Source organism: Mustela erminea, chromosome 19, assembly GCF_009829155.1.
Source record: "Mustela erminea isolate mMusErm1 chromosome 19, mMusErm1.Pri, whole genome shotgun sequence".
NCBI classification, from domain to species: Eukaryota; Metazoa; Chordata; class Mammalia; order Carnivora; family Mustelidae; genus Mustela; species Mustela erminea.
The window spans coordinates 37,696,315-37,721,778 of NC_045632.1; the positions used below are offsets into that span (position 1 = coordinate 37,696,315).

At 37.9% G+C, this 25,464-nt stretch overlaps 1 protein-coding gene across 3 annotated transcripts in view; it reads right to left on the reverse strand.

Annotated features, from left to right (window-relative positions):
• Window positions 1–914: 914 nt before the first annotated feature.
• CDH8 (cadherin 8) overlaps window positions 915–25,464 on the reverse strand; it is a 397,301-nt gene continuing 372,751 nt past the window's right edge. For all 3 annotated transcript variants that reach the window (XM_032325835.1, XM_032325833.1, XM_032325836.1), the window contains 2 exons: window positions 3,167–3,418; window positions 915–1,779 (listed from right to left, as the gene is read on the reverse strand). In XM_032325835.1, the coding sequence (XP_032181726.1) occupies window positions 1,286–1,779; window positions 3,167–3,418 (746 nt within the window). In that variant the 3' untranslated portion in view covers window positions 915–1,285. The remainder of the gene's footprint in view (window positions 1,780–3,166; window positions 3,419–25,464) is intronic.

The following is a 25,464-nucleotide window of genomic DNA, read 5'->3' on the forward strand; positions in this document are numbered from 1 at the left end:
AGCATGTTTATTGGGCAGGGCATTGTGTAGGTATCTAAAAGTCTAGAGTTTAAATAGTCACAGGAATCAATATACTTCCAGATGTTTGTGCTTGTAGTAAAAACACCAAATACTAGGATTATGAACAAAATAGAAAACAGTCCAAAAGTTTCTCTGGGAAAATGCTGCTCCTGCCATCACCAGCCACAGTAACACTTTCTACTCTAAAGAGACTATTAGCTCCCCCTTTAATAATATTGCCTGCCATACTCACCTCATCGAAATGTACATGTATTAAACATTCATTGTGTATATATATATATATATTTATATAAAACAATCTAAAGGCTTATTAATGGATATAATTTAGGGTTTTTTTTCCCATATAGTCCCTTAATCTATAGATTACCAACCTTAATAAATAAAAGGATTAATGGACATCAATAAAATATTTATTTCGAGGATTAAACAAATAAATTCACGCGCTAGCAATAAAACCATCTGTCTCTTATGTAGTCCACTGTGTGATACAGTTGACCTTTGTGTCCTTGTGGAAGAAGATGAAGCGGAGGGAACGAGTAATCCTGTTTCCAGAAAACAAGCCTGTTTAAATGGGATTTCTCTCCTCCCACCACTGAGTTGGCAATCCCCACCCTGGAATGGATTAGGAACATGTGAATATTTTAAGGCTCGACACAATATTTAAAGATGCTATTTCAGTCTCTGATGAGTGGGGCCAACAGTTATGTACAATGTGTGGTCACCGTACCGTATAATCTAGGAGGCCTCCCAAAACTCCAAAAAGTCACCATGTACAGCAGACCAAGTATTGCTTTATCATTTGTGGCGGGATCCTTATTGGTGAAGGGGAAAAAAACCATTTGCATTTATAAAAATCCTTGCAGAAGACACGTATCAGCAGCACATTTCTTGCAGGTCCATTTTTCTAAGAAAGCACCTTTTAATTTGGATTTTTTCCTCTTTTTTTTTTAAAAAAAACCATTGCTCTAAGGATTAGCCAGGATCCCAATCTTTGTCTGTGGTGGTTAGGTACATATCAAATATCCAAAGACTTCTAGACACTCCACATACTTTAATTCACACTCCACAAGATTTATAACCTCCTAACATATACTTTTTATTTTTATTATTAATTTTTGGTTCAACATTGAAATGTAGTTGAGTTTATAGATGATTGGTGCTAAACTTGCCTCTAAAACAAATAGCCACATTGGTTGTATCTAAGGGGCGTGACCCTAGAATATTACAGAATGCTCAGTTCCACTGATTCATTTATAATCCACTGTCAAGTTTCTTTGTCACTTTCACCAACAGAGTAGAGTTCTCCCAGTCTCTTAAAGCGGGGACCCCAGTCACTGAGGTAGTCAAAATTCTGGTCTGAGTCTGAGGTGGTGGACTCCAAGGAGCTGAGGGAGCCAGCCACAGACCCTCGGCCTTCATAACCATAAATCTGAATGGAGTCATATGGCGGGGCAGTGGGGTCATTATCTGCCTCATGTAGACGCACATTTATAAATTCATCGACATCAACACCGTTGGGAACAGGAGCAAGCCCTTGCCTTGGCATAAACTGCAAATCTGGTTTAATATCCTTACGGGGCAAAAATCCATTAATTCCATCTGGGTTTTGTAGAGTCGCAATATCAAAAGCCTCCGTGTCTTCCTCCCCTCCTCCTTCATCGTCGTAGCGGATGATGTTCTCTCGTACATCTTCATCATCTTTAATAATTAAGGGCTCATTTTTATGTCGCCGCAGAGTTACAAACAGCACCACGATGACTGGAGGCAAAAAAAAAAAAAAAAAAAAAAAAAAAAGTGAAATAACAATTAGCTTGACTTGCAAATAATTTCACAAGCACCGCCTCGTGTATGTTAAGAGAGAGCGCCATTGCCTTAATAACATTCACGCGGGAATTAAGTTAGACACCTGTCTGAAGGATGGGGATTGGATTCTGAATGCATATGATTCCAGGCTGCTTCTGTGGACTAAATGGTGATGAGGCTGGGTTAAAAGAGTAAGTTTGCATCTATCCATGGTGAAAGCTGCATGTAATACTGTTAGAAGCTCTAGAATAAATGGCACAAAATAGAAAACAGCACAGATAAAATAACTAACTTGCTGTGGCTCTCAGGCAAGCCATTTAATAACATCCTTTGATTCCATGCCCTTCTTCTATAAAGAAAAGGAGCAGAGTTAATTATATCTAGTATATTTTGTGTCTTATCAGCTCTTCAAGACTCTCTCCAATCAAATAATCTTCATTCACAGATGAAGTGATATTATCAAGATGAACATGAAATGGGCATGGACAATTTCTTGTCTTGTGGGAAAGCTGGGACTCCTCTGTCTGGGAAGGTAAGCCTGTGGGTGGGCAAAGGGAAACAAGCCAAATCAAACTTCATGGGTTTTCATGGGGTAAAATATGGCTAGAAATAATGTTAATCTGGACACTCGGTGAACAGGACAGGTGGCAAATGGAAAGATAATAACAGACGTAGTCTTTACTTAAGGACAGGATAAGGTCTAATTTTCCTTGTGCATATCTTCCTACTCTAATCTCATTTTCATAAATAGATATTTTTAAGAGGAAAGTTACAAAAATATCTCTCCTTCATTTGCAATCTTCATTTTAATTTGATGTTGATATCAAGAATATAACTGAGGAACACAATGTAATTTTGAAAAAAAATCGCTTATTTGTTTTCTTTTTATCTCACCAAACTTTGTGTTTGGATGGACTCAGCAATCCAATCTGTACATTATTTAGGGAAAAAAAGAGTACTTTGGATACATGAGCACCTCCCATTGTAGTAAATTGGTGTACATCAGATCTGCAGGGCTTTTAATAGAATAGATGCTGTTGTAACCAGAGAAATGTCCATTCCCACTTCCACCACCATTATATTCTCTCTTCACTGGTGATGGCGTTGAAAAAGGCACCAAGTTGTCCTTTCCAATTGGATGTGGGCTATCACAGAGCTTTTTTTTTTTTTTTCCTTCACCCCTCCTTAGTGACGTCAAAGCTTACAGACGTGCAGGAAAGTACCTTTTCCCCAAAAGAATGCTGACACCTGACTGGGGTTCAGATTTGCTTTGCTATCCTATTTTTTAGTCATTTATGAACCAGAAAAATGATGACCATTAAGCGATGAAGGCAATACGTACCTAGCAGCAAAATGATGCACGCTAATATGGCAATTAAGGCGCCCATACTGAGTCCAATCGGAAGGACATAAGCTTCGACATTGCAAGACTGGACAACACCGTCACTGCTGCAGCCACAGACCCGGATGGTCAGGGTGCTGGTGCTACTCAGAGGGGGATTCCCGCTATCACTGATTATGATTGGCAACAGATAGACTTCTTGCTTCTGGCGGTTGAATCCATTGTGCTTTGCCAAAATGCTGAGGGAATTATCTGGAAAAAGCGAAAATTAACAATAGTTTGCATCATTTCAAAATGGCTGCCCAGACAACGCTTGTTTTTCTAGCTCATAAATCCTCTGCAAAACTCAAGACCATCCCAACTTCGCTGGACACTCAGGTTCTTTCTCCCCCTACCCTCGCCCCACTTCCCCAGCTAGCATGGACCAAAACATTCACACCCTGATATGTTGAATAAATGGGGCTCCATGATGAACTGAGGACATTTTACCATCACTTTGTAAATGCAGAAGATTTATTTTATAAAAATAATTTTCACCTGTCCTTTCAGAAAACAGTGATCAACTCCTACCTCCATAAATAAGTTTATTTTTCTCTCATTTATCCTGACAATGCAGAATTGACTGGACAGAATTTCACCACATATGAAAGGCAGGTTGAGGAGCCTCTGTATTTTTTTTTAATATTTTATTTATTTATTTTACAGACAGAGAGAGAGAGAGAGAGATCACAAGTAGGCAGAGAGGCAGGCAGAGAGAGAAGGGGGAAGCAGGCTCCCTGCTGAGCAGAGAGCCTGATGTGGGACTTGATCCCAGGACCCTGAGATCATGACCTGAGCCGAAGGCAGAGGCTTAACCTACTGAGCCACCCAGGTGCCCCCCTCTGTATTTTTTTTTTTTAACAGACTTTATTTATTTATTTGACACAGAGAGATCACAAGTAGACAGAGATGTAGACAGAGAGAGAGGGGGAAGCAGGCTCCCCACTGAGCAGAGAGCCTGAAGCAGGGCTCGATTCCAGGATTCTGGGATCATGACCCGAGTCAAAGGCAGAGGCTTAACCCACTGAGCCACCCAGGTGCCCCAGAGGAACCTCTATATTAAGAGAAGGATTATAAAACAACATGGCATACAAATGCCCTTGAGCATTTAAACTAAGATATAACAAAAGTCCCATTTACTGCCAATTGGAGGCGATAGGCCACATATATTAAAATTCTATAGAGAAGGCCTGTAGTGGTTATACAAATAAGAATAAAATGAGAAGTTATATGAAGTTATAAGAGGCAGATGTTATATTTTATGTGTATTAATTAATATGGAAAGATATATTGGTCATCTAGACAATACTTTAAGACATTTAAGCAATACTGAAGGGTGCATTTCAGTTCAAGGTAAAACTTGTCAGTGAGGAGAGACTGGACCCATACTAGCCCTATGGTTCTCAGAGTTTTGTCCCCAGAATAAATTTTTGTGGTCATTCATGCCTAGTTCATGAACTGCAGTCATATTGTATAGATTAATTAATATTTTCTCATTTTGGTTAATGAAAGACATATCTATTCAAAATGGGAACATATTATCTTACTGATATTCTAGATAAACACAAACATAATACCGGTTAATGTGTATAATGTTATTTGAGCAAAAGGATTATTTCAGTTAGGATATATTTTTCATATATTGGCCAGTTTGTAGATCCTAGAAAACCTGGCTACCTCACTGCTGCATATTAAGCAGAGATTCCAACTATTGTCGTCCAATTCTTGGTCATCAGTATCCTCTAGCTTCTAGCACACTCAACTACATGAACAGATATTCCACTCAAATGACTTTAAATAAATGTTAAATTTTCTGTACCATGTAGTGCTATATCAAAATTTCAGGAAAAAAAATGATAGTCATTCCCCAAAATAGATGTATAAAATATATTTACTTTTGTTTGAGATACAAGTGTATTTGCAGTGCCTTGCTATTAAGCAAAGAGGAAAACACTCAGATGGTGTTAACATTATTTTTTTCTGAACTTCTTCTGGTTTTGCCTCATTATTTAGTAATTTGAAGAGTGAAAAGAGGTCTCTGCTAGAGGTACACAGTAATGTACCAAATGATCCAGTTATCTTTATTTCCATGACCTAGAAGGAAATACCATGAAGCTAAAAACTGGAGAACATTATCTCACAACAGATAGAGAATATATAGCCATGTTTTATTTTCAGAAAGTGTGTGACAAGTTTGAGTACAGTTAATTAGTGCAAGGAACATTTGTGGGTGATTTCGTATACTATAGTTCAAAACAGAAGATGGGAATTGTTCCTCAGGATGCAATTAATAAAATTACAACGAGGCTTTTGTCTTTTTGTGGCTGACATTATTTATATGGGAAACTATTTTTGCATATTCTCTCCTTAAAACAGTCTATAATGATAATTTAGAAACTGCGGCTGCGATATTGCTCATTGTCAAAGAAACCTGTTCTCTTTAGTGCTTAGAAAAGCATTAGTGGGGGGCACCTGGGTGGCTCAGTAGGTTGGGCATCTGCCTTTGGCTCAGGTAATAATCCCAGGTTCCTGGGATGGAGCCCCGCGTCAGGCTCCCTGCTGGGCTGGAAGCCTGCTTTCCCTCTCCCACTCCCCCTGCCCATGTTCCTGCTCCCACTGTCTCCTTCTCACTGTCAAATAAATAAAGGAAATCTTAAAAAAAAAAAAAAAAGCATTGGTGAGTCTACCATTAAACTCATATTTTTACTATAACTGGCATATGTGTATGTTCTTAACCTCCTACATACAGAAAATTATTGACTAAGTAGAAGAAGTCTGTGAGACATTTTTGCCAAATTTTACCTGCTACATTCAGGCAAGTCAATTCCCTCTATACCTACTCACTTAAAAAAAAATTGTTGACTGGTGTTTATATTTCTTATTTACTTACTTGAATTATTTTATTATACCACATGAAATTATTACTTTATTTATACTGTAAATATACTGTATTTATACTGTTATTACTGTAAACATTTAAAAAACAAATACCAGCAGTTTTACACAGTTCAAATTCCTGTATTTGAAATACTTTTTATTCTATGTATTGCACATCTTCTATAAAGTTGGGAGTTGGTTTCTTTAAAACTTATGTTACCTTCTTTTAACTTCATAAAAGTTTTAATTTAATATAGTCAATTTTGTCAATGTCCTTTAGATTAGTGTTTTTAGCCTTATTTTTAAAATTGTGAATTACATAAAATATTTTTAAAATTTTATCTTCACATTTAGGTCATTGTAAGGAATTGGGTTTTTTTCTGTACTGGTAATTTTCCTAAGGTTATGTTTTGAGGAACTTACCCCTTACCCACTGCTCTTCAACACTCAGTGTCTCACAAATCAAATTTTTGTGTATCCTCATCTTTTAGGGGCTATTATGTTCCAAGGCTCTGTTTTTATAATCCCCCATCAAGATCATGTTTTTTACATATGGAAACTTTATACTAAATCTTGATGTTTATGAGGTTATTCTTCCCATCATGTTCTTCTTCAAGAGTATCTTGGCTATTCTTATTCATTTGCTGATTTCTGAGAAATAGAGAATCAGATTATCAAGTTCTATAGAAATCCCTCTAAGAACTTGAGTAGAAATTATATTAAAAAATAAGTCAATTTTGAGAGAATTGGCATCTTTATGATCTTTAGTATTCCATTTCAAGATGATAGTTTCCTTATTTCCTTTAATATATGTCAATATATTTTTTTAATTTTAGCTACAAGAGAATTTCACATCTTTTGTTAGAATTATCATTGGCACTGTATTTTGTTGCTTTGATAATATTACCTTTTTAGTAGTGCAATTTCAAATCATTCTTGGTGGTGTATGAAGTGTAATTTTTTAAAAATAAACTTTTTTTAAAAGATTTTATTTATTTATTTGACAGAGATCACAAGTAGGCAGAGAGTTAGGCAGAGAGAAAGGGGGGGAAGCAGTCTCCCCACTAAGCAGAGAGCCTGATGCGGGGCTCGATCCCAGGACCCTGGGATCATGACCTCAACCGAAGGCAGAGGCTTTAACCCACTGAGCCACCCAGGTGCCCCTAAAGTGTAGTTGTTTTATGCATTAATTTTAATTCTAACAACCTTCTAAACCTTTCTTTTTACTTATAAAAATATGTCTCATCACAGAGTTTCACTTCAGCAAGACAATGTAAGGAGCTCCACAGAACTGTTCCCTTGTGAAAATGCTAAAAACTGTACAAGGAAAACCATTTAACATCTCTAGAAATGGTCCTGGAGGCAAGCAGCAAATGAAGAACCATTTATCCAAGAGAATCTACCAAAGGTTGGTAAGAAGAGTGAAATCACGGTGTATGAAGCAGAAACCACTCTCCTTCCCTTCTCCCAGTTCTGTGAGTCAGAAATTCTACTATAAACTGGTTCAGCCAAGAACACAGGGATCTCTCTCCCCTCAGCTAGCAGATAAAGGACTGTCTTGCCAGAAACTAGGACATGATGCAGTTTCATCCTACTCCTAGATATCTTTTGTTGAAACTAAATTTTGGGTGAGTGCAGCCAAGAGAGGGCTCTTTTCTTTCTCACAGCCTGTTCTTGTGCAGTAGAGGTTCTCCCTGGGCAGGCCTCCACTGGGAATATAGGGCCTCAGTTGCCCTTGCTCTGCCTGTAAGGCAGTGGTTACCTGCTGGAAGAGGCAAGGCAAAAAGACTTAAAGCTCCTGTCCCCCAGCACCAGGTGCTCATCATCTAAAACACTTCACCCAGAGAAACACATCATAGTTTGCAACTCACCTATAGAGTCAGTGGCTTACAGTTTTGCAAGCAGAGGAGGGAGGATACAGCGATTGGGGGAGGAACCTATCTGGGCGGAACAAGTCTGCAACACTGACCCACAGAAATACACTATAAGGAGTGCAGACTTGATTGGATTAGTCTTTAGAGCAAGCTTGGCCCCAAAATTGAAAACAGAAATCATCTGGCAATTAGTGGAGCTTAACACCTGGGGCATGGTCAGGAAAAGAGACGTAGAAGACCCTGCTGAAACCACCAGGGTCATTCTAGGGTGACTGGGCATACCTAAAGCTGGGATCCCCTGAGGTAAAGTATCAATGACTTAATACTGCAGAGACAAAACAGACTTAATGAACATAATCCAGCCAGTCAATAAGCAAATAGCAATAACAAGCTCTGGATGGGGAGCCAATAACCAGATTAGTTATAATAAATTATATAAAATGTCCAGTTTCCAACAAAGATTACTAGACATATGAAGAAACAGGAAACCCATATACCAGAAAAAAGACAAAAGAAACTATTCATGAAAGCAACCAGATACCAGATTAAACAGACTTCTAAGGGGCCATTATAAATGGGTTCAATAAACTAAAATAAATCACGATTGAAGAGAAAACAGAAAGATATGGTGATAATGTCACATCAAATAGAGAATCTCAATGGACAGAAATTATTTTTTAAAAGAGCACAATGGAAATTCTGGAGTTAAGCACTGAAATAAAATAAAATCACTGAAATAAAATGTTAATTAGAGTGGCTAAACAGTAGATTTGATTTGGCAAAAGAAAGCATCCGTGGACTTGAAGACAGATGGATAGAAAATATGCAGCCTGAAGAATGGAGAGAAAAAAATAATGAAGAAAAATGAACAGAGCCGAAGAAGAAAGTGGGACACTATTTAATGTGCCAACACATGTGAAGGAAAAATATCAGGAGAGAAAGAAAAGAAAAAAAAAAATCTGACAACTGCAGAAAAATTTTGAAAAAGAAGGTAAACACAAAGAGACTCACAAACAATGTATCATGGTAAAAAAAAAAAAAAAAAAGAAAGCCAAAGACAGGGACTTTAGAAGACTTTAAAGCTAGTTGAAACTGACTCATCACTTATAAAGGACCCCCCCTCCAATAAGATTAACAACTGAAGTTTTATAGAAATAATGGAGGCCAGAGGGACATGGGACAAACATATTCAAAGTGCTTAAAGCAAACACTTTCAACCAAGGATCATATATTCAACAAAGCTTTCTTTCCAAAACAAACAAAAAGAATATGAAATAGGGACTTTGAAAGTAAACAAAAGCTGAGAGAATCTGTCATCAGCAGACATGCCTTGTAAGAAACACTAAAGGAACTTCTTTTTGGACTGAAAGCAGATAACCCCAGATGGTAATTCAAATCCACATTAAAAATAAAGAGCATCAGGAAAAGTAATTTTGTCATTATGAAAGATAGAATACATAGTTTTCTTCTTAAGTATTTTTAAAAAGCAGTGTATAAAATGTTAAGTATGTAATATTTTCTTGAGGATATTATATCTAGAAATTAGAAAGTAATAGTTGGATATTCCGTTTCTCACTTTCAATAATGAATAAAACAACTAGGCAGAAATAAAGGAGATAGAAGACTTAAGAGATAGTGTAAACCAATTATATCAAGGAGATATCTATACAACACTGCTTTCACCAATAACAGAATAATATCCTTCTTAAGTACACAGGGAACATCCTGCATTGTAGATAATTTGCAAGACCGTAAAATAAACTTCAGTAAATTTAAAGGGATAATCATGCAAAATGTGTTTTCTGACCATAATGGAATTGGATGTGTGTAATAGAGATTTGGGAAACTCACAAATATATAGAAATTAAACAGTGCTTTCTTTAATAACCATTGGGTCAAAGAGAGATCAAAAGGGAAATTAGAAAAATATTGTGAGACAATGCAAAAGAAAATAGAGCAAATCAAAATGCAAGGGATGCAGCTAAAGCAATGCTTAGAGGGAAAGTTACAGTCTTAAATGCCTATATTAATTTTTTTCTTATCGCACTATACTAACAACACTCTAACACAATTCTGAGCATAAGAAATTATGGCGACACCTGTACCTTGTTCTTGATTCCCAAAAAGAAAACCGCTTTTGACCTTGAACGTTAAGATGATTGATGGTGTTTATTGGAAGGCACTTTTTGTTATCATGTTTACTTTGCACTCTTTTTGTTTCCTTAGTTTTTTTTCTTTTCTTGCTTTTTTTTTTTTTCTTTCCAGTGATGCAAAGGGAAAAGGCAGCTATATAAAAAAGTTGTTCGGTGCCTCTAAACCTGGATTCAATTATACTATAGTATTATTTAAAAACCTTCCTTTCAGGGGCGCCTGGGTGGCTCAGTTGGTTGGGCATCTGCCTTTGACTCAGGTCATGATCCCAGGGTCCTGAAATGGAGCCCCACATCAGGCTCCCTGCTGGGCGGGAAGCCTGCTTTCCCTCTCCCACTCCTCTAGCTTGTGTTCCCTCTCTTGCTGTCTCTCTCTCTGTGTCAAATAAATACATAATTTTTTTAAAAAATAAAAAATAAGGGGCACCTGGGTGGCTCAGTGGGTTAAGCCGCTGCCTTCGGCTCAGGTCATGATCCCACGGTCCTGGGATTGAGCCCCGCATCGGGCTCTCTGCTCAGCAGGGAGCCTGCTTCCTCCTCTCTCTCTGCCTGCCTCTCTGCCTACTTGTCATCTGTCTGTCAAATAAATAAATAAAAAATCTTTAAAAAAAATAAATAAAATAAAAAAATGAAAACCTTTTCAGTCCTTCATATTTTCATGCATTTCCACCTTCTGAGTCTTGCTTCTGCATTGCAACCTAGTCTATCCTCATGGCTTCTGCTCCTGATTTTTGCACTTACTGCATTTACCTTTTCCTTTTGAGCTAACAGAAGAGCATATCCTGATAATGACTTACTGGAGAAAACACATTTTCTAAAACTGGAAAATCTATGAGGAAAAAAGAGTGATCACTGAAAGCCCATAGACATGTATGTCGTGATTTTTTAAATTTAAATCTCTTGAAATTGAGTTTATAAAAACAAGGTTTGGGAAGGGGAACAAGGGTGTTATGCCAAGATCTATTTAAGAAAAGTGTAGAACAGAAGCATTTGGCTTTCTGGAGGGAGGACCAATATCCAGGTGGAAAGCAATGTTTGTGCTGCATTGAGATGGTAGCAACGTATCTTAACCTTATCACCTGGCTGTTTGATAGTCTTAGTCAGTGAAATAGTCAAATATTTGTATTCTCTGTACTTCCTCCATTTAAGGATTTTCCCATTTTTCTCTTCCTCCTGGAATGTCTTGCTTCTGAGCATTATGCCAACGAGGATGAAGGACTCCGTTTCCAGAATCTTGCTTCATATTCCAAACCCATTTGTTTCTGCTTATGACTGAATGTTGATTTTGGTGGGGTGTTAAAGTGGACCAACAGCAGAGGCCTACTTCAAATGACAGTATTCCCCAAATAGTGGTATCCCTGGGTTCCTTACTCCTTGGCTGAGTAAAACAAGGTCTATTCCAAATAAATAGTAAAATAGGGACCAGATAAATGGTAGGTGTATAGACTTGTTTAATTTCAGGCAGTACATTACATTATGCCATTATGCATGAAGTTCCTTTCAGATTCTAATAATAGATTCATGATAAATAAATATATTCACTTATATGCTCAGTTGTTGCCATTTCTTTCCTCCAGATTAGTTAGAGCTTTACTAAAAATTGTTAGAGACTGTATCAAAAACAGCCATCTTAAAATTAAGGTCTTAGAATTTTTATGCAATCGTTTTGACCTTGTAGAGAGAATAGATAATACTCAGTAAAATGCATGTATTATCTCACTAAAGTCTAACCCCCTTGGGAGACTAGACTTAGTCAAGTTTCTGTTCTCAGCCTTCAGCACAGGACTTGACACAGAGTGAAGATCTTCATAACAACCTTGGTCAGGTTGTTTTATCCACTTTTATTTGGAATGTTTCAGTTTTAAGGAAGTGATCAACTCACTGTACATTAGAAGCGTGCTAAGTCCATTAAGAATTTCTGTAATAGATTTTTTTCTTCCCATGTGACTTGCATGGTCTAGCCCCTGCCTCATTCTCCTGCTTCCTGTCCTACCAATCTTCTGTGTTCTAACCATCCTGGCATTTTATGAGTCAAGGATCTTCATCCCTCGGCACTTACATTACTCTTTCTTCTGCCTGGTAATCTGTCTACTCTCCCTTAGCCCTAACTTGAATTAATATTTATGTCATTCTTTATGTCTGTGCTTAAATGCCTTTTTTTTCCTTTTTATGGATCATTTTCTTTACTAACTGCACCCAAGTTGCCCAGATAGATTTGTCATGCAATCTTTTTTTTTTAAGATATTCATTTTTATTTATTTATTTATTTACTCATTTATTTATCTGATGGAGGGAGAGATTGAGCACATGTAGATAGACGGCAGGCAGAGGGAGAAGGAGAAACAAGCTCCCTGCTGAGTAGGGACCCTGATGTCCCAGGACCCTGGGATCATGACCTGAGTCAAAGGCAGATGCTTAACTGACTGAGCCACCCAGGTGCCCCAGACTTGTTATGCAATCTTATAAAAAAAAATTATATTTTCATCAAAGCACTTATTACAAAAAAGTAATATAGTAATAGGGATGTGATAGACCCTGGGGATGCAGACATAAACTGAGGAAATTCTAAGTAACAAATAACCAATTTAAGATGCATAATGGGTACTTAGCAAATATTTGTTAAGTGAATGAAAGACTAGGTAATCATTAGCCCCATTTTGTGGGCCTTATATTTATTTCCTTTCATGTTATTTTGTCATAGGGAATTAGAGAACTGTATATGATTCAGAATAAGTCCATGAGAAGGTTCGGTTTTAGGCTGTTGGAAAGGATATATAGCCTGAGTCTATATGAAAATTTTAGAGAAATACTCATGGTTTTGAAGTCTTAATCTGGGCATAACTCTTATCACGTAACATGAGCAATAAACTAAGAATGCTTAGATTCAAATAGAGAAGCCTGAGGGGAAGAGTTTCTGAAGTACCATCTCAGAAACCCAACATACATGAACCACCATCATGTTAAAGAGGTACGCACCAGAATTCCTTTTTACTGAGCTGAAATTGTATGACTTAGTCTTATACTCAGAGGGAGGTGCAAGTCTGAATTAGTATCTCCTATGGTTAGTTTCGCAGGGATGTCTTTTTGATTGTTAATATTCAGTCTTTGAATCATTTGGAGTTGGCAATCAAAAGACCTTCCTTCATGGAACACTGATACCCTTATAAGAAAAGTGTCCTTTTGGGTGCGCCTGGGTGGCTCAGTGGGTTAAGCCACTGCCTTCGGCTCAGGTCATGATCCCAGGGTCCTGGGATCGAGCCCCGCATCGGGCTCTCTGCTCAGCAGGGAGCCTGCTTCCCTATTTCTCTCTCTCTCTGGCTGCCTCTCCGTCTACTTGTGATTTCTCTCTGTCAAATTAATAAATAAAATCATTTAAAAAAAAGAAAAGAAAAGTTTCCTTTTGTAAATAAACCAGTAAGTACTGTTACGGACTGAAGGATTAGGCTCCTGTCCCCACCTGCAATTGATACGTTGAATCCCTAACTTCCACTTTGGCTGTATCTAGAGACAGATCCTACAAGGAAGTAATTAAAGTTAAATGAGGTCATAGGGTGGGGCCTTGAATTATTACGCTTATTAGAAGAGACACAAGAGAGCTTCTCTTTCTTCACCCTTGCGTATACAGGAGGTCACGTGAGCACACAGCAAGGTGGTGGCCCCTACAAGCAGGCAGGCAGTGGAGGCTTCAGAATGAAACATACCTTGCCTGCACCTTGATCTTAGACTTCCCAACCTCCAGAACTGTGAGAAATAAATGTCTGTTGTTTAAGCCACCAGTCTGCTGTATTTGTTAGATCAGCCTGAGCAGACTACAATAGTATCATAGTCCCTAATCAATTCCGAATGCATACTCCATGAAAAATAAAAAAGACAAAGTCTATCTAAAGAGATAGACTGCGTCTACTTGGATTATTTCTTAACGTTATTTGTGTAATTTTTCCACAGTCGTAACTCATTTCCTTCCTTCCATTTATTTTCTCTGTATTTTTAGTAGAAAAAGAAAGGTCATTACTCTTGTTATTATTTAAATATCCCATGTTCTTTCCTCATTGTCCTTTTTCTTCCCCCCAGATAAAATAAAGCAGGCAAATTAAATTCTCTATTGTTTTTTACTGTAGTTCATCTGTTATTGTTGCCCTGGTGCAGAGATTTTATTTTGCCTAGCTCCCATCTATTAGAAATGATGGAGCTATGGTTTTTGTTTATTCTTTTACATGCAGGCAAAAGCAACAAGGAGCCAGAGTTAATGAAGGCATTCACCAGACAAATATTTATGACAAAAGGACTAGATGAAGAGAAGATCAGTAGATGTTGTGTCTTTTTGAGCAATGTCTCCTGGCATTTGACTTGCAAATTCATTTCAAATTTTCTTGGTTAAGTAAAATGGAATGAAAATGGCAAGAAGGTCAAAACAAAGGGGGAACTGGCACTCTGTTCAGTAGGTTTGGACAAGAGATTTAATTAAGTTCTTATCATTGTGCTGTATCTGCTGTTTATTTCTAGAAACCTAACAAAGCAATAAAGATACCAAATCTACGGGCTTTCAGCAAATTAGATATAGATATATGTATATACAATACCTAATATCTAGGAGCATGAAGATCATACCATCTATATTTCATGTATACATTTTTACTCTAAACATTAAGTCTTGTTGGAAACAATCAGGCTGCAATGAATTAATAAAAACTAAGACTCTGTGAAGCCAATCTCCTCCAGTCCCATTATAACTTCCTACATAATTCATTGAAAGTGTACCAACATACTAAATCTGCAACAAGCAACTGAATATTCTGAACCACCTAATTAGATCATTTGTTACTCTTTTTTTGTCTCATTGGATTGTCCATCATACCACCTGATGTCCATAATATCAATGTTTATCAAGTGTTAACTCATTATCAAATTTCCTAATATTTAATAATAACATCTATCTAGCCATAAAATACCAACCAAGGTTTACTTTGCCTTGAGGGGAAAAAAAAATCAGTGTGAATTCTTTTGGAAGTTCCTAGACTAACACCAAACCATGTTTGGTCAACAATCTATAAGTCCACGTAGAATGAATCAACACTTTTTTAACAGAAAAACTTACTCCGCTATAACCACACAATACTACAGTTCTATAAATATCTGCATGGTTTTCTTTTTGCAGAGGAAATGCACAGAGGCTGGGCTATGTTTGCAATTCATCAAGTAGCCTGTAAAAGTTAAGCATCTTCTAAAATTCTTTAAGAATCTACATGAACTATTTTTCAATTGTTAATATAAGAGGGAAACAAATTTAGATTATATGAAGATGGTGTTGAGTATAAGGGTCCGAATTGTGACCTCCAAAAAGACAGATCCAAGTCCTTTTTCTTTTTGCAATCTGTGAATGTTACCTTATTTGGAAAAGAGTCCTTACAGATAATGTAATTAAATGAAGTATCTTGAGACGAGGAATTCATCTGGGATGACCTGGTGGGCACTAAGTTCAAAACATGAACTCTTAGAAGAGCAAAGCAGAGGTTAATTTGACACAGAGCAAAGGAAACAGACATTGTATGATGTGACCACAGAGGCAGACATTGGTATGATGTAACCACAAGCCAACAGAGAAGCTGGAAAACCCAAAGAAGGAATTCTCCTCTAGAGTCTCTGGAGGGAGTAGGGCCCCGTCAGTACCTTGATTTTGGATTTCTGGCCTACAGAACTGTGAGAGAATATATCTCTGGTTGTTTTAAAACCTCCAGTTCCTGGTAACTTGTTATGGCATCCCTAATAAACTAATAGAATTAGTAAATCTGATTGAATAGGATATACAGAGGCAGGGAAGGATATACTTATTCCCATTTTACATATGAGGAACAGTATTCTTGGAAGATGAAGTGACTTGCTCAAGGTTGCTCAGCCGGCACCTGAGAATCACAGCCAAATCCAAGGCTTATTGTGTACTTTGTCATCTTAACAAAAGTCACCTTGGAAAACAAGGAAATGAGCTCTAGGATGGTGATATTAAAGCTTGAGGAGAAGATAAAAAAGAGAACCCGTGTGGAAGGAGGTTTTTCCATTCCATGACACCTTTATCAGAGACAAGGAAAATCTAAATGGTTGAGGCCACTGGCAGATGAAAATTTAGTGTTTTAGAAGGATCATAATGTGTTCAGCACAAAACCATATAGATCTAAACCCAATCCTGAGAGTCCACCTAACAGCACAGCATGGTATAGTGTAGTGCAATATAACCATGAATTAATTATTAGAAAATGATTATTTTTGGTGCCAGAGAGAAGCATAAGTATTACAGGGTCCAAATTTTATGCTCGATACAATCACACTGCCCAAGGTCTTCTGAGTTTGATTATTATTTCCCTGTACTCGATTTACATACTTGCTCTTACACAAAATGCTCCATGAAACTTATGCAGATCACTTAATGCTTAGATGAAAATTAGATTTATCTTACTCCAGGCACTGGGGAATTTTGAGGGAGGAAGACTTATATGACCTTCATTTTACTTCAGAAATACCTGCATTAACTAACCCTCAAAAACAAAAACATACCAAAAATCAGTTTCTATTTTGTTTGAATGGAAATTTTAAAGCTTTTATAAATATCAACAGATTGGGGAAAGAATATTTTTATCTATTTGGATTTATGAAAAAGTGAAAAAATTACTTTTGGGGGGGGTGGTGTGCTAGCTATTTAGGAAAGAAAAACAAAACAATACTAAGGCCCTTAGTGGAATTTCTTATGAAGATTCCAGAAAACAATCTCATAATTGTTATAAAACCAGACATCGGAAAGCTAGCATTGTCAAGAGAGATTTTTCCACCACATCTCTATTGATTGAGTAGATCTCTCTAAATATTTAAGAAACCGAGTGTCAGAGATTAATTGATTTTGCACTAGAGCTGATTAATTCATTTTGCACCGGAGCTGACAAATTTGTGCTCATTAACATACTTGATATATATGGTAGTTGGACCAGAGAGTAAGGCAGTTTTGGAATAGCAGTTTAAGTGAGGTACATATTGCATTTAAGGTATTGAAATCCTTTAATACAGTGAATGGAAGGAGAGCTGAAGATATTAAAGAAAGGAATTACCAACAGTAGTTTATCTAGTTAACCTCCTTTGATCTGAAAGAGGTCAAATATCCTCATCACTTTGTTAGATACCATCATCTCCCTAAATGTTTTGAATTTGCACATATGAAAATAAGATGTAAAGTGAAAGCCACCCAAAATGGCGCAAATCCATGTTCCCTTGCCATCATCCACGTCTCTGTCTTATTTCAGACCTACACTGGTAAATTCAGTGAATTCTGCCCTCACTTATTCAGTGCATATTATCTCAAGATATCACTGTCAGACGCAAGTCTTCCTTGGCACCTAGCGTGCCGCAGTATAGTCAGATATGTTGGTTTTCTGTCTAACCAATGGAATAATCCTTGGATGCAGAGATAGTGTCTTCTTTAATTAATGCAACATTTTGTTCATCATGTGTGACATTCCAGAAGAAGTCTCCATGACAAGATGTTAACTAATCCTTGTTGAATGAGCAAACAGGTAGGTGACTAAGTTAAGTGAGGATGTGATTACTGATCTCAAGGAACTTCTGAACCAGAAGGGAGAGAAAGCATATACCTAGCCAAAATATCGGTCAGCTGGTGGTCCATCCTCTAACTGTGATCTCTGTCCTTCCATACCCTGTGGTCCACTGTGCCATCTGTACTTTGACTTATCCTTCTACCATCATAGATACAGATGTGAGGAAGCCTTAAGGAAGGAGGTGACTGTGGGCTGGGATTATAGACAGAGCTTGTTTGTGAAAGACAGAAATACAAAGAATGACATTCCATCTTTTCCCTCCTTATTTCTGTTCAGTAGCATTCTGCCCTCAGCCTTTTCATCTAACCTCTGTTAAAGGAAACCTATAGGCTCAAAATGGGGTCACTGTGTTAAAATCCCACATCAGCAAACCAAGACTTGATACCTAAGCGAAGTTCAGTTTCATCTGCCTCCCAACGCCCGCCCTGCCCCGTTCCCTGCCCTGCCACCTTTTAACCAACCAACCTAGAGCTTTATGGTCAGCACCAGGAAGAGGTAGTCCATTTTTAGAAACTTCTGTTCCCTTAGTATACCTAGCAATGCATTCTCTGATTATAATTTCCTTTTTTTGGATCCTTCTCTGATTTTAAAAAAACTCTCTTTCCTGGAGTTCTCTGGAGCTCCTTTCTATTTGCTAGATGGGATGATGCTTGATTCATGAATCATCGAATAAAGCCAATTAGATCTTCATATTTCCTTAGTTAAATTTTTGTTATTTAACACCTCTTTATGAACTATTTGAATCTGGTTCACTTATCTGATTTCAAATAGCAGACAATATTTCTTTTTTTTTTTTTTAAAGATTTTATTTATTTGTCAGAGAGAGAGGGAGAGAGAACAAGCACAGGCGGACAGAATGGCAGGCAGAGGCAGAGGGAGAAGCAGGCTCCCCGCCGAGCAAGGAGCCCAATGTGGGACTCGATCCCAGTACGCCGGGATCATGACCTGAGCTGAAGGCAGCTGCTTAACCAACTGAGCCACCCAGGCATCCCGCAGACAATATTTCTAAAAGTTTACCCTATGTCTCTTCTACTTACCTACTGGGCATATATACCTGGATGGTCAGTAACACAAATTCAATCTTTCAGTAATGGAACTAATAATATTTAACCTGTATCCCTTCCCATTCCCAAAAATCCCTTTCTTGGTTCTATTCCTTGCATCATCTTTATGGCTGTATGATTTTATACATCTCTCCTTCACATCCAATAACCTCACTTCTTTCTTTTCCATGTAGGAAAGTTCTGGCCATCCTTCAGTAACTAGCTGGAAATTTACTACGTCATTTATGAAAGAGGCAGTAGAAACAGCCTCCTAACTCAGAGGTGTAATGGAGATTAAATTATAAAGAAATTATAATTAAAATTATAAAGTAAATACAATGGTTTAATTGGTCCATTGAATAAGTACATGATAGACATCAGTGAAGGTGAATCACTTTGTAACAAGAGATTCAAAATGCAAGCAGAGGGGCGCCTGGGTGGTTCAGTGGGTTAACCCTCTGCCTTCAGCTCGGGTTATGATCTCGGGGTCCTGGGATCGAGCCCCACATGGGGCTCTCTGCTCAACAAGGAGCCTGCTTCCCCCCTCTCTCTCTCTGCCTGCCTCTCTGCCTACTTGTGATCTCTCTCTCTGTGTCAAATAAATAAATAAATAAAAATTTAAAAAAAAATGCAAGCAGAACCTTGTGAAGTCCAAAATATATCTAAGCCTACAAAAATAGAATGCAATAAGAGAAACGTGGTCCCTGGTCTTTTATTTAAAAATAAGGTGTCTATTATCTACTAGGCACTGATATATCCGGTCCATCTTGACATTGCAGATTTTAAGCCATTTAATTATCAGCTTGTATCTGAGCAAAAATTAACACATACAGAAGCCAACTCTGAAATTCAGGCAATAATTTAGATACAGATATCTGACTGCATTAAATATTGCTTGTTCTTGGATTTTACCTTAAATCAACTGAATAAGAACTTCTGGGGATAGGCCCTGGACATCTGCATTTCAAATGAATTTTGTTTGCATAAAAATCTTCTGGGATGCCTGAAAGCCATTCTACTCTATTCCATTTCTTCCCTTAGGTGTTTGCAGTGGTTAATGGCTTGGCCCAAGCCCGTAGAGGCTCCACTGGGGAAGCTATTATGCTCTGGGTTCTGTAATCCAGCAGGGGTAGCAGCTGATAGCAATTTTCCTGCATAATTCCTCCTTTTCTGGCTTAGTGGTAAAATAGCTACTAAAGAAGGAGGGAAAGATGCAGGAAAGTGCAGCATCCTACCGCGCGCTGGAGTCCAGTGTTTGTCCTTGAATCATTTTAAAGTTTAATATGTTATATTAAAACAGCTTGGCTAAACATATATCTTTGGGCAGAAGTCTTAATACAGTGAAGGCATGAGGATGGAAGGCAGTTATGTAGATAAAATTATCATTCAAGCAGTGGTCACATTATCATTCCTCCCAGGTTGCTGAGAATGGCACGTGCTTTTGAATCTTAAAATCCACATTCTTTATAGTATTGGAAATAGTACTGTTTGGATCATACAAAAATGACTTTACATTAAAGGTCAAACTGATTTGCTTTTCCTCAAATTCACCCACATATTAACAGGTTAAAATACAGATGGAGAGAGCAGAAATAAAATGATCGAAGAAGAAGATACCTGTGTAGGTCACCCTTATGATTGAAATAGAAATCACATCAAACTCATTCAAACTCTTCTTATTGAAAATGTAATCTGATAAAATTCCCTATTGTTATACACTATAGAGAAATCTGAATACATTTTGAAGTCATGCATGATTTCATTTTAATACTTTCTTTTAAAATAAAAGGGAATTTTTTTTTGATGAGTCTTTTAAAATATTCTCAAGATGATATTTGATTTTCCAAGCTCGCCATCCCCCGTCGACAGTGGGTACATAGTATTTTCTGGTAATGGACAGTGATATAAAGATCCCTACCACCAAATCCTCCACCTTTTGGAACTGTAAGAGGTGTTATTTCACAAGTAGAAGTTGAAGGGGATTTATTCCATTTTCAACATTCTGATTCCTGAATAACTTACCTTAGGTATAATTTCTTTAGGATGTATTATTTCAGAATCCTTCTGAATATCAGATAATATTCAGGCTCTGGAATCATTCCTAACTCTGTTTGCATCCCAATTTCATTCCTTACCCAGTTGCGTTTTAAAATAATTTCCCCAAAGTCACAGCAAATACTCTTATTGTACCTAAAGTACTAATTAAGGAGCTGAGGGTCAGAAGGTCTTTGAGGAACAAATGTGTTTTTCCACCTGCAGCGTATTTTCAGGGTATGTCATGTGTAAAGTGTTCATAAACGTTAAAATAATAATAGTTTTTATTAATACATGTAAGGCTATCAGTTACCTTAACCTTGAAATGAAGCAAAGATCTGTAATCTTTTCAGAATATCTAGATTTTATACTTTTATACTCTACAGCGAATTTCTACTTGAAAGCCTCAAAGTTGGAATATAAAGTAAATATAAAGTAAAAGATAAAATAAAAGACTGAGAAGATATGTGTTAAGGAGGAAGGCTCTTCCAAGGACAACTTGCACTTAATTAGTATTAAAAAAAACAGTCATTGGGGCACCTGGGTGACTCAGTCAGTTAAAGCCTCTGCCTTCAGCTCAGGTCATGATCCCAGGGTCCTAGGATTGAGCCCTGCATTGGACTCTCTGCTCAGCAGGAAGCCTGCTTCCTTTCCTCTTGCTCTGCCTGCCTCTCTGCCTACTTGTGATTTCTGTCAAATAAATAAATAAAATCTTTAAAACAAACAAACAAACAAACAAAAACAAAAACCAAAAAAACAGTCATTGGTTTTGGCAGTTCAGATTTTGGCTTGAGGCTTTATCTCAATCACAGGCAGTGATTCATAGCTGCCTATATCACCTAAGAAAAAGCCAAGAACCACTAGGAAATTGCTACAGCTCTGAGCCAGATTCAGAAAATCCACTGATGATGGTTCCTAAAGAGAAGACTGTCCACTGAACGTTTACATGTTATATCACCAGTGTCCAATGCACACAGTAGGTGATGTTAAATTGCATTGCTTTCCTATTTTATCCTTAAGCCTTTTTAGCTCAAGATCATTAGTATCATTTGAAAGATATCTTTCTTTTTTTTTTTTTTTTTTTGTCTTGAGTACTCTTTCTTTCTTGTAGGTGTCTCAACTGACTGGGAATACAAATATTCCAACAATTAAGGTGAAAATTTGAGAATTCTCTAAGAAGGTTTATCTGTGTCATTTTAGGATGCATTCTATCCATCAGTAGAGAGCTCACTTTAATAAAGTAGTCTAGTTTATGCCAATTCTTTCTCCAACTGAATCAAGATTGTTCTAGGAAGAATACATAACATCCCCCCACAACTTTCAAATAGAATGCTAGTTATATTACATATTTCTTTGATGGTGCTAGCCGTGCATTCCTATTTTTGTTCTTATTATTGTACCAAAACACCTATGACAAGTATAACTTGTTTATACATAAATTTTACTCTTTCTTTCCTAGGAATGTCAGCCCAGCTGGATTATTGTCCTTGGAAGAAATTCTACAACATTGTTGGTGAATTTTAATAGACATCTCATTGTCTGAGAGTCTGAGACATAGACTGACACATGTCATTTTATACTTTAAAAGTACTGTTCAGGAGGGAGGAGTCAAGATGGCGGAGAAGTAGCAGGCTGAGACTACTTCAGCTAGCAGGAGATCAGCTAGATAGCTTATCTAAAGATTGCAAACACCTGCAAATCCATCGGCTGATTGAAGAGAAGAAGAACAGCAATTCTAGAAACAGAAAAACAACCACTTTCTGAAAGGTAGGACCGGCGGAGAAGTGAATCCAAAGCAACGGGGAGATAGACCCCAGGGGGAGGGGCCGCCTCCCGGCAAGTGGTGGAGCAACGGAGCACAAAATCAGGACTTTTAAAAGTCTGTTCCGCTGAGGGACATCGCTCCAGAGGCTAAACCAGGGCGAAGCCCATGCGGAGTCAGCGTGGCCTCAGGTCCCGCAGGGTGACAGAAGGATCGGGGGTGTCTGAGTGTCGCAGAGCAAGCGGGTATTGGAACGGGAAGCCTGCTACAGAGACAGAGCCGACAGTAAGATCACAGCTCGGGGTTACCTTGAACTGGTTGCAGGCTCGGTGAGCTCGGAGCGCGGCCGGAGGTCAGGCAGACGAGAGTAACTGGGCGCTGTTCTCTGAGGGCGCACTGAGGAGGGCGGCCCTGGGCTCTCGGCTCCTCCGGGCCAGAGACCAGGAGGCCACCATTTGTATTCCCGTCCTCTGGAACTCTATGGAAAGCGCTCAGGGAACAAAAGCTTCTGAAAGCGAACCCGAGCGGATTACTCAGCTCCTGGTAAGGGCATGCAATTCTGCCTAGGGCAAAGACACTTGAGAATCACCACACCAGGCCCCTCCCCCAGAAGACCAACAAGAAATCCAGCCAAGACCAAGTTCACCTACCAAGGAGTGCGATTTCAATACCAAGGAGAGCAGCAGAATTCCAGAGGAGGAGAAAGCAAAGCAACTCATGGCTTTCTCCCTGTGATTTTTTAGTCTGGCAGTTAATTTAATTTTTTTCTTTTTCATTTTTTTTCTCTTCTTCTGCTAAAATTTTTTTTAACTTTTACCCTTTTCTTTTTTAACGTTTTTTAACTAGTTTAATGTATATATTTTCTTTTTTATACTTTTCTTTATGCATTTTCTTTTTTTAATTCTTTTTGTTTTTTTTTTTCTTTTTTTCTTTCTTTCTTTTTGAACCTCTTTTTATCCACTTTCTCCCCCCTCACGATTTGGGATCTCCTCTGATTTGGATAAAGCACATTTTCCTGGGGTTGTTGCCACCCTTTTAGTATTTTACTTGCTCCTTCATATACTCTTATCTGGACAAAATGACAAGGCAGAAAAATTCACCACAAAAAAAAAAGAACAAGAGGCAGTACCGAAGGCTAGGGACCTAATCAATACAGACATTGGTAATATGTCAGATCTAGAGTTCAGAATGACAATTCTCAAGGTTCTAGCCGGGCTCGAAAAAGGCATGGAAGATATTAGAGAAACCCTCTCAGGAGATATAAAAGCCCTTTCTGGAGAAATAAAAGAACTAAAATCTAACCAAGTTGAAATCAAAAAAGCTATTAATGAGGTGCAATCAAAAATGGAGGCTCTCACTGCTAGGATAAATGAGGCAGAAGAAAGAATTAGCGATATAGAAGACAAAATGACAGAGAATAAAGAAGCTGAGCAAAAGAGGGACAAACAGCTACTGGACCACGAGGGGAGAATTCGAGAGTTAAGTGACACCATAAGACGAAACAACATTAGAATAATTGGGATTCCAGAAGAAGAAGAAAGAGAGAGGGGAGCAGAGGGTATACTGGAGAGAATTATTGGGGAGAATTTCCCCAATATAGCAAAGGGAACGAGCATCAAAATTCAGGAGGTTCAGAGAACGTCCCTCAAAATCAATAAGAATAGGCCCATACCCAGTCACCTAAAGTAAAATTTACAAGTCTTAGTGACAAAGAGAAAATCCTGAAAGCAGCCCGGTAAAAGAAGTCTGTAACATACAATGGTAAAAATATCAGATTGGCAGCTGACTTATCCACAGAGACGTGGCAGGCCAGAAAGAGCTGGCATGATATTTTCAGAGCACTAAACGAGAAAAACATGCAGCCAAGAATACTATATCCAGCTAGGCTATCATTGAAAATAGAAGGAGAGATTAAAAGCTTCCAGGACAAACAAAAACTGAAAGAATTGGCAAACACCAAACCAGCTCTACAGGAAATATTGAAAGGGGTCCTCTAAGCAAAGAGAGAGCCTACAAGTGGTAGATCAGAGAGGAACAGAGACAATATACAGTAACAGTCACCTTACAGGCAATACAATGGCACTAAATTCATATGTCCCAATAGTTACCCTGAATGTTAATGGGCTAAATGCCCCAATCAAAAGACACACGGTATCAGAATGGATAAAAAAACAAAACCCATCTTTATGTTCCCTCTAAGAAACTCATTTTAAGCCCGAAGACACCTCCAGATTTAAAGTGAGGGGGTGGAAAAGAATTTACCATGCTAATGGACATCAGAAGAAAGCAGGAGTGGCAATCCTTATATCAGATCAATTAGATTTTAAGCCAAAGACTATAATAAGAGATGAGGAAGGACACTATATCATACTCAAAGGGTCTGTCCAACAAGAAGATCTAACAATTTTAAATATCTATGCCCCCAACGTGGGAGCAGCCAACTATATAAACCAATTAATAACAAAATCAAAGAAACACATCAACAATAATACAATAATAGTAGGGGACTTTAACACTCCCCTCACTGAAATGGACAGATCATCCAAGCCAAAAGATCAGCAAGGAAATAAAGGCCTTAAACGACACACTGGACCAGATGGACATCACAGATATATTCAGAACATTTCACCCCAAAGCAACAGAATACACATTCTTCTCTAGTGCACATGGAACATTCTCCAGAATAGATCACATCCTCAGTCCTAAATCAGGACTCAACCAGTATCAAAAGATTGGGATCATTCCCTGCATATTTTCAGACCACAATGCTCTGAAGCTAGAACTCAACCACAAGAGGAAGTTTGGAAAGAACCCAAATACATGGAGACTAAACAGCATCCTTCTAAAGAATGAATGGGTCAACCGGGAAATTAAAGAAGAATTGAAAAAATCATGGAAACAAATGATAATGAAAATACAACGGT